Source organism: Oryza brachyantha, chromosome 7, assembly GCF_000231095.2.
Source record: "Oryza brachyantha chromosome 7, ObraRS2, whole genome shotgun sequence".
Lineage (NCBI taxonomy): Eukaryota > Viridiplantae > Streptophyta > Magnoliopsida > Poales > Poaceae > Oryza > Oryza brachyantha.
In genome coordinates this window covers 13,352,032-13,372,030 of record NC_023169.2, presented here as the reverse complement: position 1 = coordinate 13,372,030, position 19,999 = coordinate 13,352,032, and the positions used below count along the sequence as shown (strand labels likewise).

The following is a 19,999-nucleotide window of genomic DNA, read 5'->3' as shown; positions in this document are numbered from 1 at the left end:
AAGGCTCAATGTCTAGTTGTCTCATTATTCATTGTAAAGTTAAGTTATTTTTATAGGAAGTTTAATTGGGCCCTTGATCAAAGGAAAAAAATGGATTGTGCTCAACACATGTACAAAATTATTTCATAACTTGATCAAATGTTTCACCTCATTTGATAAAATGTTTTAAAAAGATGCAACATTCAAAAAATGTATTTGCGACCTCAACAACCATTAACTGAAACATTGAATCCGGGATTTGAAACATCGAAAAACATCATAAAAAATCAAATGTTCAAATGTGCAACAAAGTTGAATTTGTGTTGAAATATTCACTCCTCACACGTGAAACATCGAACTTTTACTGTTGAAACTTGAAACATTCATTTTTTCATCAATATATAATCGTGTAATATCTTATTGTGAAGGTTTAACTGCAATAATACAATTGTCAATTATGTAATCATATTATTTATCAGATGAGTAACATAGAATATAATATTTAATGTTTGCTAAATAAAACTAGTACATGCAAATAAAATCTAACTAGTAAGAATAAAAAATGAGAGAGGCTTGCGTACATAGCGAGTGGAAGATGGCCTATATGCATGCGACAACTTGTATGCATGCATCATGCGCTATGGCACAGAGGAGCAATGGCCGCCCGATCTGTTGCATACATCACAGATTGGGCTCCCGGAGAGAAGTATTTTTTTTTCCTTGTTCTTCGGGTGGGCTGCTTTCTCGGTGGATTAGGGAACTCAACCACGAACTTGGTTGGGGATTTGTTTGACCACACCAGCTGATCATATCTTCTCTTTTGTTGTCGTGGAAGCCCTCCTAGATTATTCTGATTTGTCTCTACAATTTCAAGCATTTTTTGCCTTTCATCAATGCATTTCTTGGAGGGTTTCGGGCGCCCAGCCTCTAAATTGCTAGTGCGGAGGATTTGGAGTGTCCTTTGGATGCATCACACTCAAAAATTAAGTGGAGTTGTTGCATGAATCTGCAAATTCTCAATTACTAGGTCTCGTGGGATCATTTTGCCCTATGGGGCTGAGGAATTGATTTTCAGAAAGGGGATCTTCTGCGCAATTTTTTAGGGTTTCTCTACATTGTGGATGATCAGATTGGTGTAGAAAGGAAGCATGCAAACGATGAGGCGTTGCAGGAGAGAATGGCTCCTCGTCCTGTGCCTCATCGCTCTGCTGCTCCTCATTCCGATAGGCTGCGAGGGGGTGTCACCACCTGCTCTGACGCCACCCCTCATCAATCAAGTTGACCAATTGGTAATCATATTTCCATATGTTTTAATGCATACAACACTAGCTTGATTTTTTTTTCTATGACCAATCATACATATGGCGGTAGCAACTTTTATGAGATGTTGGCACAGTGGTGTTTGCATTTGGTTTGCAATCAAGAACAAAGTATTGAGTGTTAGAACCATATGTTCCATGTGGCTAAGAGTTGTGAGGAATTAATCAAGAGTATTATGAAGTGTATCTTGAGGCTTTAAACAGAACCGATGCGTTTGGATAATGCAGAAGGACTCATGAAATTAGGATTGTTTTATTAGTCAGAGGTCCATATTTACTTACTGTATGGGACATGCACACTAGTCTTGTACTACCTCCGTTTCAGTGTATAGGGCGTATAAAAATTTTCACTGACACCAAGTAAAGGTGTTAAGATGAGTTTGTTCCTGTTATACCCCTAATTAATTACCACTCCCCTTTTGAGCATGCAGTTGAAATAAATCGTGCATGCATGCAATAGTCAGTTGGGGTAATCTCGGGAGGAATCAACCAAAACTGAAGATAGACCTTACAATATCAAAAAAGACAAAAAAAAATTATACACACTATAAACTGAAATAGAGGGGTTATTCTTGTGTTCCTCAAATTGCATGAATTGCGACGAATAAAATTGCCAAGGTCTACAGTGATTCCCAAATAGCTATAAAAAAATTAGACAATATTTCATCTTTGAGCCATAAAAGAACACAAACTGCTTATCTAGAGTTTCTGTACTATTAGTCTATGATGTGTTCTCTTGTCAGTTTTTTCTCGGTTTTTTTCTTGAATTTTGTATGTATGCTTTCCGAAATGCTAAACAATATGTTTTTTGTTTGTAAAAGTTTATATACATAAGTTCACCATTTTGCATTTCTAAAGTATTTTTTAACTTTACAGTGGTTAATTTTATCACTTATATCATTACATAACTATAAAAAAACCGGAAAATCTTTCATTTTCCATTTTTCAGCAAGAAAGAACACGTTTGTTAGTTTTAGATAAATCAGGACCATTCACCTCGAGATAAATTAGGAGTTTGTTTACAGGACTAGCAGATGCAGCATCCACATATAATGATCGAGTCTTTGTAATTAATCAAGGAAGATTAAATTAAACTTAATAAAGTAAGGGTTTACTCAAAGCCTCGTTAGGAGGACGAGTTTGCCATCGTTGCCACACACAACATCCCAGCCATATCAAAACTCAGAAAGAGGAATGTGACTCTAGTGAATATAACGATTTTGGATCCAGGTAAGTAGAACCTAAAGTTGTGTGACACAAATGATTGTTTAGTTCCTAACTGTTGGGCTATAGTAATAATAATCCATGGCTCCATGTTGCCTTATTGTAGGATATGACTACACATGTAGGGCACATCACATTTTTTATTTATCAAATTATTATTTGTACTGATGAGAGCGAGTGCTAATCACATTTCATACAGGTGGAACATGTGTGGGTCAAGTGTGGGCTGGACAAGAGAGCTCTTGAAGACGTTAGAAAACACTTCAACTACAACCATGTATTCGAAATCCTGCGTAGAATGTCTGGGCAAGACGGCAAGGGCACCTCTCCTGACACTGAAGACGAAGGGGCCAGTGTGTTATCACCAGAAATCAGGAACAGCATCCTGAACTGTCTAAGCAAGCAGAACTTGCTGAGCATCGTAGGGCAGGATGGGTTGAAGGCCTTGTCTGCTGATTACATCAAAGCACTTGTTGCCTCGCTAAGAAGTGACATTAACCAGGGATCGTCTGCACCTGCAAATCCATCGCCTGAACAAGCAGCAACCCAAGAAACTGGGCAAGCTGCCCCAGGGAAAACTCCTCCTGTGCCGAAACCTGCAGAGAAGCCAGCCGGCAGTGGATCATCTCCATCGGATAGTTCATCAAAATCAGCTCCTGCAGAGAAGGATAGTTCATCAAAAGCAGCAGCGGAAAAGGAGGAGAGCAGTGGGATGCCGGCCACAGCTATCATCGGTTTGTCGATTGCTGCTGTGGCTCTCATCTGCTTGTGCTGCTGCATGTTCCGTGGAAACAAGGATTCTTCAGATGACCTGAGGGATGATAAACCACTCCTGACTCTAAATCTGAGCAATTTGTCCGGTAATGCAACTGCCTGCTCTGCTCCAACTTAATACAATACTGCCTCCGTTTTAAAATATAGAACGTATTTGGTTTCGTTGGGACAAAAGCATAATCAAAGATTATTCTGTTAGCATATAACTTTTATGAAATAAAATCAATATTGTTATATTTATATTGGAAAATATTTTTAACAGAGTAATCTTTTATTTGTCCCAACCGTATAATTTGAAATCGAGGGTAATTTTCGTCTTAGCGGTGGTATTTACTCGTTTGTTTTCTTTTGCAGCTGCTTCTAAATCCTCCCAAGGAAATCCAATTGATGTCAATAAGCTTGGAGCATTATCGTTGAAGTCAGAGGCTGGTCAGAACGGAGGCGTGAAACTGAATAATCCACAGGCAGGCGCAAACAGTGCGGTGCACCCCCACCCAGTGGGCTCTGTGTCAGCCTCCTCGTCGTCGTCGTCGTCGACGACGACGACGACGACGCCGGTGCCGCCTCCTGTGATGCCACCACCGCCTGCTGCTCCTCCTCCACCTCCCAAGGCTCTTGCTCCACCACCACCTCGAGCTCCGGCTCCGGCTCCGGCTCCCATGACTCCATTACAAGCTTCTCCGGCTCCTCCTCACCCAGAGCCCTCACTGCCACCACCTCCTGCTCCTAGCGCTGCACCTCCACCGCCACCACCGAGATCTACCGGACCACCGAGATCTACCGGGCCACCACCGCCGGCCATGCCTGGCTCCTCGAAAACACGCCCGCCGCCGCCTCTCAAGAAGCCAGGAGGCGCCAAGGCGGCGGCGGCGGATCCTGCTGAAGCCAAAGCGAAGCTCAAGCCATTCTTTTGGGACAAAGTGACTGCCAATCCTGCTCAGTCCATGGTGTGGGATCACCTGAAATCAGGATCGTTCCAGTAAGTTTTTTTTTTCAGAGATTAAACTGAAGCTGTGCCCCAAACTTTGTGTTGCAAGAAGGCATTGGCTAAAACTTGAAAGTGTCTGATGCTGTTTTCACAGGTTCAATGAGGATATGATTGAGAGCCTCTTTGGTTATAATTCAACTGACAAGAAAGGCGGTGACGCCAAGAAAGATTTAGCATCAAAAGATGCCGCTCAATTTGTAAGGATACTTGACCCCAAGAAGGCGCAGAACTTGGCTATATCGTTGAAGGCGCTTGGTGTTTCACCTCAGGAAGTATGCAGTGCAGTTAATGAAGGTAAAATCTACTGTGACTGGTTTCACATATTTGCAGTTTAGCACAGCTCATCCTGTATTGAACTCTTTTCTTCAAAAAAAAAAAAAATCTTAGCACAGTCCCACTCTGCCTCCTAGCTCCATCTTTATCATACATACAGTATATTTCTAAAAGTTGGAGAACTCATCTATGTTGGAATGATGATGCTTTGAATTATTATCAGGCTTCTAGTTTATAGCTTTGCTTGTAATGATGTATATGGGCATATGGCATACGTTGTTTCTATTTGTTAGATAATGGATTGAAACCCGGCATCTAGATCCAACAAGGATGTACACAACCCACAAAATACAAAGTACTTAGACTTAATATCTTACACAAGGCAACACACTTAACAAGAGCACTTAGACTCCAAATTAACCCAAAGAAGACTGACTATCAAGAAACTAGCAAAACCAGATACTAGACCTCAATTCTTGATCTGAATTTCCACCCAGCAGCTGAGAAGAACTCCAACGCTCTTGCACCCCTCCTCCACTTTCAATCTATCTTCTTTTTTAAGCAACAGCGACCATTGACGTGCCCAGTATGTTCCTTTGAAGATTACCAAGGAGTTGGTCTTGGATCAATACATTCTTTCTATATGGCTACTTCAGTTGTGTCCTCAAAGCAATGAGATAAGAGTTGCTCTCTTCTGAGCTAAGGGTGATAAGATTAACTTTTGTCCACCATAGCAAATAGTACAAAAGATATGAGGAGTCAAATGATTCATGTCATCTACTTCAACCGTTACTATTGAGCAATAATTTACAGGATTATCCTGCAAGTAGATGCATATTACTAGCTATGAGAAGTAAGATTGGCTTCTGTTGTTGGCATCTTATGTGTACATTTGGTATCCATCAATGGTGCCTCCAACCATTTTGTTTTAAGATTCAAAAAAAAAGAAGTGAACTATAAGAAGGAAAAGTCTATTTTCTTACAGTACTCTTACAAACGCGGATGTGGAATGGTTTCCTATAATTCCCATCTAGTGAAAGCAAACAATTGTGGGCTTTGTTTGTAAGAGTTCAGTAAGTATTTTTTAGAGCATGTAGCAGTGATCCTATAAGAATCTGAAATCGGATTTCACTTTAACCAATTTTTTTGACAATTTGTAGGAAATGAACTTCCGTCTGATTTGATACAGACCTTACTAAGATGGGTCCCAAGCAATGACGAGGAGCTCAGGCTTCGGTTATACACTGGGGAACTCTTTCAACTTGGTCCTGCAGAGCAATTCTTAAGAGCAATAATAGACGTTCCTTATATTTTCCAGCGCCTAGATACATTGCTATTCATGGCCAATTTACCAGAAGAAACTTCAAATGTGAAGCAATCTTTTGCCACTTTGGAGGTAATGAAAATTTCATTCTAAGATTTTAACTTCTAGATTATATCCCATTATTGTGTTAGTGTTATTCATTTTGACAATATCTAGTATTTCCGTTGATCTAACTGTTAGAGTTCTATTTGGGATCACCTAGGTCTAGCATTGATCGGGGTCTCTATTTGCTTGGATGAATGGCATTGCGGGTATGAGAACGGGATTAGGGTTTAGGATACCGACCGGTGGAGCCGCTTGCAGAGTAGGATGATCCTGCCATCGTCGTCGTTGTTCTGCTTCGGTTGACGACGGCGATGGTGGTCAGCGATGTCCCGGCGCGTGGTCACGGTCGGTCGGAGAAGTCCGGCGAGGTGGCGGCGCGGCGGTGGCGATCCCGTCACTGGCTGCGCCCCCTCTGGATTGGATTAGGGTTTGTGGGGTGGAGTGGTGGCGGCGGCGAACTTTGGAACACGTACCGAGCCAGCCTCCACCCCCCGTTTATATAGCGCAGGGTGACGGGGGCCCACCAGCCTACTTGGGCTGGATGCCCCCGATCAGGGCGCGATCAAGGCCTACTAGTCGTTGGGCTAATAAGGCTAGAGATCAATCTAACATTCTCCCCCTTAATCTCACTATTTTTTTTATGCTTTTTCTATTCCATCACAGATTTGTACATAGAGCATGTTTTATCGTCTCAGTTAATCACCGATGGATTTCATAGCCACTATACACATTTCTATTCAAAAACAGATACTTTACTTTTGGGCCATATAGTCCAGGAATCATAAGGCTTCCCTTAAACTCATGCCGGCTACATGTTCCTTGAACACGTTGGGTGGTAGACCTTTTGTGAGCGGATCCGCGAGCATTTTATCTATTCTTATGTGCTCGAGACTGATTGTTTGATCCCGGACTTTGTCTTTCACAACATAGTACTTTATGTCAATGTGTTTGGCAGTATCACTTGACTGATTGTTGTGAGAGTACATTACTGCGAGTTCATTGTCGTAGTATAACTTAAGTGGTTTTTTACTACTGTCAACCACCTTTAAACCGGGTATGAACTTTTTAAGCAGTTCACCTGCCCTGTTGCCTCTTAGCATGCTATAAACTCAGCATACATAGTAGACCCTGCGGTGATCGTCTGTTTTGAGCTTTTTCATGAAACAGCTCCTCCCACAAGAGTAAACACGTATCCCGATATCGACTTTGTGTTGTCTGTTGCAAAGTCAGAATCAGAGTACCCCACTACCTGAAGCGATTCTGATCTTCTGTAAGACAGCATGAGGCCTTTTGTTCCTTGCAAATAACGCAAGACTTTCCTTACCAATTTCCAGTGCTCTGGGCCTGGATTGCTCTGAAATCTGCCAAGTAACCCGGTAACAAATGCCAAGTCAGGTCGTGTGCACACTTGCGCGTACTGTAGGCTTCCTACAGCAGACGCATAAGGCTTTGTTTTCATTTCATTGAGCTCATATTGATTTCTAGGACACTATGATGCCCCATATTTTTCGCCTTTTACTATAGGAGCAGGTGAAGAACTACAGTTGGATATGTTGAATTTCTTCAACACCTTTTCTATATGTCTTTTGGGAAAGTCCCAATGCGTACTTTCTTCTATCTCGTTGAATCTCTATGCCCAAAACATATGAAGCCTCACCGAGGTCTTTCATGTCAAAATTCGATGACAAGAATTTCTTTGTTTCCTGCAGTAGATTGACATCATTACTAGCTAGTAAAATGTCATCCACATACAGAATTAGGAAAATAAATCTTCCATTCTTAAACTTTGAATAAATACAGTTGTTCTCAACATTCTCTTGGAGCCCAAATTTCTTTATTGTCCCATCAAACTTCAAGTACCACTGTCCCGAAGCTTGCTTTAGACCATAAATCTATCTCTTCAATCGGCATCCCATATTTTCACTTCCTTTTATGACAAAACCTTTCGGTTGCGCCATATATACCTTTTCCTCCAAATCACCATTTAGGAATGTCGTTTTTATATCCATCTGATATAATTCCAAATCATAATGTGCCACCAATGCCATTATAATTCTGAAGGAATCTTTACACGAGACTGGAGAAAATGTCTCGTTGTAATCAATTCCTTCTCTTTGCGTGAAACCTTTTGCCACAAGTCGCGCCTTAAGCTTTTCTATATTCCCTCTAGAGTCGTATTTGGTTTTGTAGACCCATTTACAGCCTACTGTTTTGGCTCTTTTAGGAATTTGTTCTAAATCCCAGACATCATTTAATTTCATTGATTTCATTTCATCTTTCATGGCTTCCAACCATTCAGATGAACGGGCGCTTCTCATGGCCTCTTCATATGAGGTGGGATCATCCTGCATATGAGACTCTTCTATGTTATAAACTTCATAGTCATCACAGATAGCCGATCTTCTGACTCTTTCAGACCTTCTAGGGGCCTCCTGTTCTGGCACATTATTTGTTTGAGGCTGTTGAGGCTCCTCCTCTTGTGTGGCACTAGTTTCTGTTGGATCCTGTATGACAGGTTCCACTTTCATTCATTGTTGCCACAAGAGGGGTAACAACAGGAGGTGGTACCGTAACGTCAAACGAAATTGATGGAGTTGGCCCAACATCAGCAGGTAGAGAGAATAAAAGTTCTTGAGTCGACAGAGCGGGTTCTAACGCCCGCCTCTCCTCAAGATCAATCTTTCGAACTACCGAGCTCTCCCTAATCATTTCATCTTCCAAGAAGACGGCGTGTCTCGTTTCTACAAACTTTGTATAATTGTTGGGACAGTAGAAACGATAACCCTTTGATCTTTCAGGATAGCCAATAAAATGGCAGCTCACTGTTTTGGGATCCAATTTCTCAATGGTTGGGTTAAATACTTTAGCCTCTGCAGGACTCCCCCACACACGGAGGTGAGCTAGTGAGGGTATTCTTCCTGTCCAAGCTCATACGGTGTTTTGGGCACCGATTTGCTTGGAACTCTGTTGAGAATATGAATGGCGGTTTTTAACGCCTCCATCCATAACCCCAATGGGAGGGTGGAGTAACTCATCATACTGCGCACCATATCCATGAGGGTACGGTTATGCCTTTCAGCTACTCCATTCTGTTGAGGTTCGCCCAGTGTAGAATACTGGGCTACAATTCCATTTTCTAATAAGAACCTTGCAAAAGGTCCAGGGACTTGCCCATATGGCATGTGTCGACCATAGTACTCCCCTCCACGGTCAGACATTACTACTTTAATCTTTTTGTCATGCTGATTTTCAACCTCAGCCTTAAATATCTTAAATTTATCCAAGGCTTCTGATCTTTCTTTAATTGGATAAATATAACCATAGCGGGAGTAATCATGTGTGAATGTTATGAACGAGTCATAACCATCCACGCTTTTCACGGGAAATGGACCACAAATATTTGTGTGTATGATCTCAAATTTCCCGTGGATCGTGTTGCACCCTTTTTGATGCTCTTTACAAATTTGCCTTTAATGCAATCTATGCATTGTTCTAAGTCTGAGAACTCCAATGGAGGAAAAATCTCATTCTTAACTAGTCTCTCAATTCTCCCCCTCGAAATATGGCCTAAACGACAGTGCCATAATTTCGATGAGACATTATGAGTTCTCTTTCTTTTCTTATTTTCAGTTGTCGACGAGGACACACCATTCATACTTTCAGATAGAGATAATAAATAAAGCTCGTCTTGCAACATAGCAAGACCAATGCGTTCATTATTACACCATATTTCGCATTTGTCGTCTCCAAAACGACAATGATAACCATCCAAATCAAGTTTGGGTACACTTATTAAGTTTCTTTGTTATGAAGGAACATAGAAAACATTTCTAAGTCGAATGGTAAAGCCACTTGGGAGCACTAGAGATACGTCTCCAGCAGCTTCAACATCTTCTTCTACTTCATTGGCGACTCTAATGGAACTTTCGCTTCTTAGCGTAGTCCTCGTCGAATGGAATGCCTGTAAACAATTACAAGCATGAATAGTTGCTCCAGAATCAACCCATCATGTGGATCTAGAGTAACCAACATAATGAGATTCATTTACAAATGTAATAATGTTCTCACCTTTCTTGGCCATGATCATCTTTAGGAAGTCAGGGCAGTCTTTCTTGTAGTGCCCTGTCTTCCTGCAGTGAAGACACTGATCCTTTTCAGCAGCAAATTGTTGCTGTTGTGGCTGATGTTGTGGCTGTTTTTTGAGGAAGGGGAAGACTTGTGATTTCCTGTCTTCCTGCACTGAGGACACTTGTCCTTTTTCTTAATCAAATTAAGATAGTTTATGGAGCCACCAGTAGACTCCTTGATCCGTTCTTCCTCTTGAACACAATTAGATATGAGCTTTTCAAAACTCCATGTTTCTAGGCTTATGTTATAGTTGACAACAAAGTTGTCAAACAGCTGTGGCAAAGATGCCATGACTAGATGGACTAGCCAGTCTTGGAAGCCATGTCGCTCATCCTTAGGATGTGGTCTCTTATACCACCTCCACGATACTTCTGCGAAGTGAGCTGCTTAATGAGCTGTGTCGCATAAGTCTTTGAGGAACCAGTAAACTGGCCCTTTATTCTGTCTAAGTACTCTGCGACAGTCTCACACTCTAGGATTGAGCCTAATATGGTGGGCTCAATGGTATTCTTTACCACAGCCAAACATTTTTTATTGGCTAAGGCCCACTTTTTCTTCTCTATGTCATAAGACATGACGTGGGGAGCATGGTCCCTCTCTCGTTTCTCCCAGTCTGCATCAGACTCATTGGCGCCTCTGACTAAAGCAGTAGGCTCTGTAGGACATGGGGTGGTCAACACCCAATCCACCTCTCCCAAGATAAATGCAAGATCAAGTTTTCTTTTCCATTCACCGTAGTTGTCTCCTTTCAGGGTCGGTATGTCTTTTACGCAACCCATCAAGGAGTAGCCACCTGAAATAATCATGTATAGTGAGAACAAAATCAACGATAAAATTTAACCATAACTTTATTATGCACTACGCCGAAATTACCGTTGGGTAAAATTAGAATAACACATAGAGCCATAACTATGATATTGCGATTAAAACGTTGGTCAAAAATCCAATATCATAGCACATTCAAGTCACTAAAATTAAATTTCTCACATTGGTTTGAAATTTAATTTTAGAAACATCAAATTTCAATAATTTAATCTATTTGCAGCGGAAGAAACATTTAAATATTCTCTAAACAATTATCACGTTGGCTCAAATTGCATAGAAAAATATAAAATAAACATTCAATAGCTTTAAATTTGAGATATTCTGTGAACAGGGGCCTAAGACAGACTTCTTTTCTTTTAAATTGGCCGCGAGGGACCGAAAGTGGACTTTTTGGGTGAAAAATACTCGGCCCACGGCCTGTTTTTCCCCTTCCAGCGGGCGCTCTCCCTACCCAAGCTGCAACCTGGGCCTGGGCCGGGAAAGTGGCTTTCGCGTGCAGCCCTCTTGGGCCAAATCTCGGTCCGGTCGACGCCGGCCGTCCGATCTAGGGCTGAAGCGATCGGCCGGCCAGCCGGCCAGATCGGGGTGAACAAAACCCCCCAGCCACCGCCGCCCGAGCAACCCTAACCCTAGGTCATTTGCTTCTCTTTCGAGCTGGTGCGGTCGCGCCGAGCGGCATCGGCGCCGCCGGTCGCCCTCGCGCCGCCGCGCCATCGCCGGCGTCCTCGCGCCGGCCGGCACGCCCTTCTTTTCTCTTCTCCCCCCACCATCTCAATCCTTTCCCTACCGCGCTAGCGAGAGAGAGAGAGCAGAGACGGCGACAATGGAGATGGTGGCGCCGCCGCGGGCCCCCTCGCCAGCGCGCGCGCTCGCCTTCGGGTGTACGCGCCGCCGTTGAGCGGCCTCACGGCTGCGCTCGACCTTTTCTGTTCCTCCTCGACCTGACACGGCGACGTCCCCGCGGCGGTCGACGTCGGCCACCTCGGAGTACGCACACCGGCGGTGGAGGCAGAGCGACAACCGCGCGGCGTCAACGATGACCGGCGGCAATGACGGAGGTTAGGGTTTCCCCCTCCCATCCATCTATTTTCTGTTCTGTTTGCTTTTGGTTTTCTTTTGGAGATCGAAACCCCTCATTTTCTCATTGGATTTTCAATCCCCGAACCAATCTAGAACCCTAGATGGCTCTGATACCATTGTTAGAGTTCTATTTGGGATCACCTAGATCTAGCATTGATCGGGGTCTCTATTTGCATGGATGAATGGCATTGCGGGTATGAGAACGGGATTAGGATTTAGGATATCGACCAGTGGAGCCGCTTGCAGAGGAGGATGATCCCGCCATCGTCGTCGTTGTTCTGCTTCGGTTGACGACGACGACGGTGGTCGGCGATGTCCCAGCGCATGGTCACGGTCGGTCGGAGTAGTCCGGCGAGGTGGCGGCGCGGCGATGGCGATCCCGTCACTGGCTGCGCCCTCTCTGGATCGGATTAGGGTTTGTGGGGTGGAGTGGTGGCGGCGGCGAACTTTGGAACGCGTACCGAGCCAGCCTCCACCCCTGTTTATATAGCGCAGGGTGACAGGGGCCCACCAGCCTACTTGGGCTGGACGCCCCCGATCAGGGCGCGATCAAGCCCTATTAGCCGTACGGCTAATAAGGCTGGAGATCAATCTAACACTAACATTTCCATGAAGGGTTACAACGAAGTAGTGTATTTTATTACTGTAACAATAACTGCACTGTGGCTGAAAATTTCTTTCCTAGAAATATGATTTTAAGTTAGAAAAAAAATCCATTTTACTCCACTGAACTAATTCATTGGATCACTTAACCCACTAAACTATTTTTTGGCTCATTTTATCACCCTAAACAATTGAAAATAGTTCAGTCCACTCCTAAATAACATTCTCATTTTTGTTATTGTTCAGACAAATTGTATTTTAATCTGAACTTTTGTGAGACATAGATGACACTATTATCGAGGTTTAAAAATCAATTTTTTCATGACAGTTTGCTTAATTTTTAGATATTGATGTTCAAATCAATCTTAGGTGCTTTCAACATTTATAGACAGTGTAAAAAGTTCTTTTAAAAATTGTGAGCGTAAGTTGTAATGCATCTGCCATCGTACGAAAATTTCAAAGCAAACTATGAAGTATATAGAGAGAAACAAAAATAGTGTTATGGAGTAAAGTGAACCATTTTTTATAGTTCCGGGGAAGTAAGATAAACTTTTCCCTAAACAGTTATTCTTTTTGTGATATGGTTTCATATTGATTAGTGTTCTTATCTCTGTTATCTTGGCATGTAAATCCCAATCAGGTGGCCTGCCAGGAGCTTACAAACAGCCGTCTTTTTTTGAAGTTACTAGAAGCTGTCCTCAAAACAGGAAATCGAATGAATGTCGGCACTTTCCGTGGTGAAGCTCAGGCCTTCAAGCTCGACACTCTCCTTAAGCTGTCTGATGTCAAAGGAACTGATGGAAAGACAACGCTATTGCATTTTGTCGTTCAAGAAATCATTCGTTCCGAAGGTGTCCGTGCTGAACGGGCTGCAAAGGAGCAGAACAGTAGTGTATCCAGCGTGAGCACAGATGATCAAACTGGTGACGATAACGAGCAAACTGAAGACGGTTACAAACAACTTGGACTGACGGTTGTGTCCAGCTTAGGAGATGAACTTCGAAACGTCAGGAAGGCAGCGATCCTCGACGCAGATCAGTTGACTATGTCGGTAGCGAGTCTTGGCCACAAGCTTGTGAAAACCAATGAGTTCTTGAACACGAGCATGAAAAGTTTGGACGAAGACAGTGGGTTTCACCACAAGCTTAAGCACTTCGTGGAGCAGTCTCAGGTCGATATTAGTTTCTTGCTGGAGGAAGAGAAGAAAATACGGTCGCTGGTTAAAACCAGTGTCGACTATTTCCATGGCAGTGCAGGAAAGGATGAGGGCCTCCGGTTATTTGTGGTAGTAAGAGATTTCCTTGCAATGCTGGACAAGGTGTGCAAGGAGGTGAAAGAAGCATCAAAAGTTGCTCCAAGTAAAGCAAAAGCCAAACAGCCATCCCAATCGCTGCAGTCATTCCGTGATCCACGGGTTAATCTTTTTCCAGCGATTCAGGACCGGAGGGTAGATAGCTCGAGCTCAAGTTCTGACGACGAAAGTTAGATCAACATTCCTTCCAAAGTATGTGTTACATTGCAGTTTCAGTGCGAGAAAATTCATGGGGAAAAATGTCACAGGTTGAGCAGAATCGAGCTGCTATCATTGGGGTGTTATCTGCTCCGACCCTGCATTCTTCACTTCGGATCCTATCAAGCAAAAGAGTTAAACAAAACTGAGACTGCATAGAATTGGAAGGGGATTGCTTACTCTCCTAGTAAAATTTGTCAGGGAATGGAAGAAAACTGACCTCCTAGTTCCATGTTAGGGCAGGGATAAGACTCTGATAGTCTGATACTGTAATTTTGTTTTTGTTACATAATTGTACAACCACAGAAAGGAAGATGTATAGATAGAAAGTGAGAAAGGAAGAAAAGGGCACCACATGAACTGTACTCTTTAGTTTCATTAGCTCCATGCAACTTTTGCTGTACTCTTTAGCTCCATTAGTTCAATGCAGCTTTCGTGAAGAGCAAACAGAAAATTTCACCTTTTAACGTGAAACATCTTGTATTCTATCATGCGTGAACTCTTCTAAGGCCCTGTTTAGTTGCCAAAAAATTTTTCTAAATTTTTGAATACCTAAATAGAACATTAAACATAAATAAAACGAAAAATTAATGGTACAGTTACGTGAGAAATCGTTAGATGAATCTTTTAAGCATAATTAGTCTATGATTAGTCATAAGTGCTATGGTAACCCATATGTACTAATGGTGGATTAATTAGGTCCAAAAGATTCATCTCGCGGTTTCTAGGTGAACCGTGAAATCGGTTTTTTTATTCGTGTTCAAAAATCTTGAAATCCATTTTTTTATTCGTGTCTAAAAGTTTTTTCCGACATCTGGTCAAACGTTTGATTTGATATCCAAAAAATTTCATTTCCCCAACTTAACACCCCCTAAATTGCTGTTTGCATGGAAAACAAATTCAGGATGAAGCGGTTGAACCTGAAACCAAATTTGCATCAACTCTGCATGGTTTCTTTTTCTGAATCTGAAACCAAATAGCTCAAAACTCTGAGAAGATCTCCTTACCCAGTCGCTCACTTTTCCTCCGTTCCTCTTCACTTGACCATTTTCATCTTCCCGCCTTGGCACTGTTTCAAATCACAAAATTTTTGCCAGTGCCCGCGCAAAGTTCAATTTTGTATACCAGAATCTCCTAAACCTGCACTAGATCCAAGAACAGCCACTTGAACTAGAAGCAGTGGTTCACGAAAACTAATACTCACTTGCAACTTTTTATCCCGAGCATCGCAGGGCATAAACCCTAAAAAATGAGGTATAGGATATTAGGGATTTGCCAATTGAACCCGAATATCATCCGAAAATGGATAGTTCACAATTCAGTGAAAATCCATTCAAATCATCGGAAAATCGAGAACATTGGAAAGATTTGAGAGAAAATCATCGAAAGGATGATACTTTTTTTATACTAGAACATAGCAACGAATACAGCAACCAATCCCCTGTCCATACAGAAGTCCACCTTAGTTTAGCATTGGTACAAGCACAATTAAGCATCTAATCATATCCTACTAGAGATCAACGCAACCACCTAGGCAACCTACAACACTACTACTACACAGAGCAGCATCCACATCCACCGCCGCCGGAAGCGGCGTGATCTAGTTGTCGTCGTCGCCGGCCGCGGCCTTGGCGCTGCCACCGGCCTTCTTGGGGAGGAGCAGGTTGTGGATGTTGGGCATGACTCCTCCGCTGGCGATGGTGACCGTGCCGAGCAGGCGGGACAGCTCCTCGTCGTTGCGGACGGCGAGCTGGATGTGGCGCGGCACTATGCGGGTCTTCTTGTTGTCCCTCGCGGCGTTCCCGGCGAGCTCAAGAACCTGCACGGTTGATACGAGTTCCAACGATTAGTCCAAAGTCCTCGATGATTCGAGAAAACAAGCCGAATCAAAACACTCCAAACCACCCCAATTCGAATCTCTGGAAGAATCCCCAAATCCCCCCCGCCCCCCCGGGAAACCCTAGAACCGTTCCCCAATTCCGCAACCCCCGCCCCCCCAAAATCGAACAGGCGCAGACCCGCCCCAATCACAAAACACCCAAAACCAAATCAACAACGGAAGAACCACAATTCACACACACACACCTCAGCGGCGAGGTACTCGAGCACGGCGGCGAGGTAGACGGGTGCGCCGGCACCGACCCTCTCGGCGTACTTGCCGGCCTTCAGGAACCGAGCGATCCTGCCGACGGGGAACTGCAGCCCGGCCTTGGAGCTCCGCGACATGGCCTTCTTGGCGGCGCCCGAGCCGATCGCCTTCCCTCTCCCGGCCATGGCTGTCCCCCGCGCGCGAGGCTGAAGGTGCACGGAATAATCCGCGGGCGAGGCGAGGCTGAGGCGACGACGACGCGAGGAGAAAGTGTGGCGGCGCAGCGAGCGAGCGAGCGAGAGGGATACGGCTGGGTGGTTGGGTTGGTTGGGGGAGGGGATTATATAGGAGGGCGCAGCCAATCAGGGGAGAGTACGCGGATCGGTGACGTGGCGGGGCGGATCGATCCATCGTGGCCGTCGGATCCGGGGGGAGCCGTGGAGCGGTTGGGTTTTTGGTGTTTGCCGCGCACAGCGTTTCGGCGGTGGGCCCGCACCCCCAGGCCGTGTGGATTGTGGGCCCTCTTCTTTTCCTGGGCCTGTGGGCTGCGGGGGGGTCGTGGAAATGCGTTTGCTGGAAGTCAACCTTGATGTTTTAAATTTTCATCGTCAACTAGTCGAATTTTGGCTGAGAATTGCAAAAGAAGTCAAAATGGTATACCAGTAAACTAGTGCTGGTTTCTCTAATATTCTCGGGAAAAGTGGAAGGATTATCTAGCCCACTGTGATAGATAGCTTTGCATATAAACAAATGATTTTTTTGAAGTATAAACAAATGATTTAACTACGACAAACTTAAAATTTAGTTTAGAAAAAATAAACGAGGACCTTTTGTATAACATATTTCTACGAAATCTTGTTGTTTAGAAACTTCAAGTGCTTATTCGGTTCACAAGAGTTCTAAATCTTGGAAATAGAAAATAATAGGAATACGAAAGGAATACATGTGTAAGCCTATAGGATTGAAAAACATAGAAATTTTCCAGCATTATAAAAATAAGGTTGGAGTAGATTCTTTTTTTCATGTGTTTTGCCCCCAATAGTAGAGAGATAAGAAATTTTTTCCTATAGTTTTTCTTAGGTGCATTCCTTTGAAACTAATGTTGTTACGGTATGCGTTTCATAGGATTTTACATTCCTACACTTTTCTTTTGCAAATCTTTTAAAACAAATAACCCTAAAATTGTAGCCTAAAGTTCCTAAAATCCGTAAAATGGAGACTAAAGGCAGCCTCAATAGTAGAAACCAACACGTTGTCATAGTATAAAAAATCATATATAGAGATCATTTTTCACAATGGAGATGTCTTTGAGTAATAATGGTTTTCTCTTTCTCTCTTAACGCTGTATATTCCACCAATGTTGAGCATGATATATGTCTCTTAGAAACTAGTGATTTCTTTCCAATGATGAATTTATGGTTTCTTGGTGCATTGGGTGAAGAGAAGACTTGGTTGCTTCATGAGAAAACCATTTCTAAGTTTTTCCCTCTCTTTCTTCATTAATTATGTTATCATGTCATCATTTTGCTTACGTGATAAACTATTTAATGAGAATAAAAACCACCATTAATGTAGCATTGGGACTCCCTAAGGCTATTCTTAATGTAAGTTTCATGGACACATTACTTAGAGTAACATGTTATCTAAAAAATTTAAAACTAGGATAAAACATCTCTCTCAATGCATAGTTTCATCTATTGGTGTTTCTTAGGTTACATGCAAGACACAAGTTATCTAGCGTAACAGTGATAGAAAGTTTTTATCTCCATAAAACTCATTTCATCTCTCTTCATTAATATTTTATCATATTATTAAAAATATCTATATAATACTTTATTTATTACCTATAAAATTTCAATAAGATTGGCCTAACAGGTCCTGCCCAATGGAGATTGAGCGCTGAAATTAGTTCGTGCGCTCAGCTTGACTGAGATTACGAGATGGCCCATCGCCATTCGTCAACATCCGGAACTCCAGATTTGCGAGTTGGAAGGCACCTGGAGAGTGGAGGGGCAGGGCAGGTGTCGTGCATTCGTAGCCTGAGCCGTCGTTTTGTACGAGCCGTCGGTCTACTCGATAATGACGCCAGCGTATACTACCTCTGGCCCATAATACCATCCTCAGTATAAGTTAGTTTAAAACTAGAATAAAATATCACTCTCTTAATGCATTGTTTAATTTATTATTGTTTCCTAGGTTACATGCAAGACATAAGTTGTCTAAATAACAATGCATATAAGGTTTCATCTGCATGAAACTTATTCCATCTCTCTATTCATTAATACATTGCCACATCATAAAAATGTCTACGTGGCACCATATTTATTATCCATATAACTCTATTTTTCAGTTTTCTGATACAATGTTTTAACGCTTCGTCTTATTTAAAATATTTTTGTGATTAATATTTTTATTGTTACTAAATGAAAAATATTAATAATATTTTATGCGTGACTAATTTAAAGTTTTTTATAAATTTTTCAAATAAGACGAATGATCAAATATTGGGCACATAAAAACGAAAAATGAAGTTATTATAGGACGGAGGTAGTAGCTCATTTTTCTTTAGCGGAATTTAAGTATGCGGTGACTATAACATTTCTATATGTGTTGATATTTTTTTTTGATAAAACAAAAAAAATGTTATGAATCCATTGCAAAACTGTGTGTTTCTGTGTCTATTTCAAAATACCCTGAAGATAATAGAAGAGCAGGTTCGAAATCCAACAATAATGTTTTCATGAAAAAATGTTGTAAAACAAAGAAGGGATCAAGGGTAATGCACACTGATAAATAGCTAAAAAAATAGTGGTCATTCAAAAAGTAGGGGGAGATGTGCAAGAAGACAAATGAATTCGTTGCAACACTTTACAATCCATGCATGGTTTTAGTGTCCTATTGTTTGCCTGGTTGATAGAGGGAGTGCTTAGAGGATTGGAGCTAGGATTACGGTGTCATTTCAGTTGAGAGAATTATACTCATAAGTAATGCATTTGGGCATAGTTGTGGATGCTGGGAGGAGTAAATGCAAGTGATGTAACGTGTATCACCCGAAGAAATGTGAGCTAAACAAATTGAATCCAATAATCATAATAAATTGACTTTGGTGATCTAGAAAGCTGAACTTCAATATAACGGAGAAAAATAATTTAGGTGACGTGGAAGCACCACATAAGAGAAAAATACTAATAATTATAGTTAGTGGGGATGAACTCTATAGATATATAGGACACGATGAAAGAAACGATGTGTTTAAGGGAGTTTCTCAACTTCTGGCTTCTTATTCATATTTCGTAACTATTGTTACAAATTATCATAGTGTGGAAAGAGAGAAGCTCCAACACAGATTCTGCAGTGGCTAGAAACTTCCCAAACAGGACAAAGGTGTAAATGTGTGTTATACTTAAATGGGCTTTCTCCTAACGACATATGACCTACTACCCGTTTCATAATGTAAGATATTTGACTTTTTAGTTGCAATATTTAACCATTCGTCTTATTTAAATTTTTAGTATAAATATAAAAAATGACAAGTTCTGTTTAAAGTTCTTTTGATAATAAAGTAAGTCACAAACAAAATAAATGATATTTCTATAATTTTTGAATAAGACAAATGATCAAACATTGCAGGCAAAAAAATCAAACATATTACATTATGAAACGGAGGGAGTAACATATATTTTGAATTAAGGATGTTTATAGATTTTGGAAGTTGGAAGATATTAGACTCCTTTTAAAACACGTGGTAGGAAAAACACATGAACTAAAGTGACATTTTTCTAATCCTAACAAAGAAAAACGATCCCTTAGGGAACAAATAAAACAAAGCAAAAAACTG

General features: G+C 42.0%; 2 protein-coding genes across 2 annotated transcripts; one reads left to right on the top strand and one right to left on the bottom strand.

Moving 5' to 3' along the window:
* Positions 1-1,028: 1,028 nt before the first annotated feature.
* LOC102709388 (formin-like protein 11) lies at positions 1,029-14,475 on the top strand. Its single transcript, XM_006658603.3, has 6 exons — positions 1,029-1,268; positions 2,722-3,382; positions 3,651-4,275; positions 4,379-4,578; positions 5,718-5,953; positions 13,203-14,475. Exons 1-6 carry the CDS (start codon positions 1,128-1,130, stop codon positions 14,046-14,048), a joined length of 2,709 nt encoding a protein of 902 aa, XP_006658666.3. The 5' UTR covers positions 1,029-1,127; the 3' UTR covers positions 14,049-14,475.
* A 964-nt stretch (positions 14,476-15,439) lies between these two features.
* Positions 15,440-16,464, bottom strand: LOC102715677 (probable histone H2A.2). Its single transcript, XM_006657737.3, has 2 exons — positions 16,158-16,464; positions 15,440-15,891 (listed from the first exon to the last, which is right to left on the bottom strand). The coding sequence occupies exons 1-2, from the start codon at positions 16,344-16,346 to the stop codon at positions 15,673-15,675; spliced, it is 408 nt and encodes a 135-aa protein (XP_006657800.1). The 5' UTR covers positions 16,347-16,464; the 3' UTR covers positions 15,440-15,672.
* Between the last annotated feature and the right edge of the window lie 3,535 nt (positions 16,465-19,999).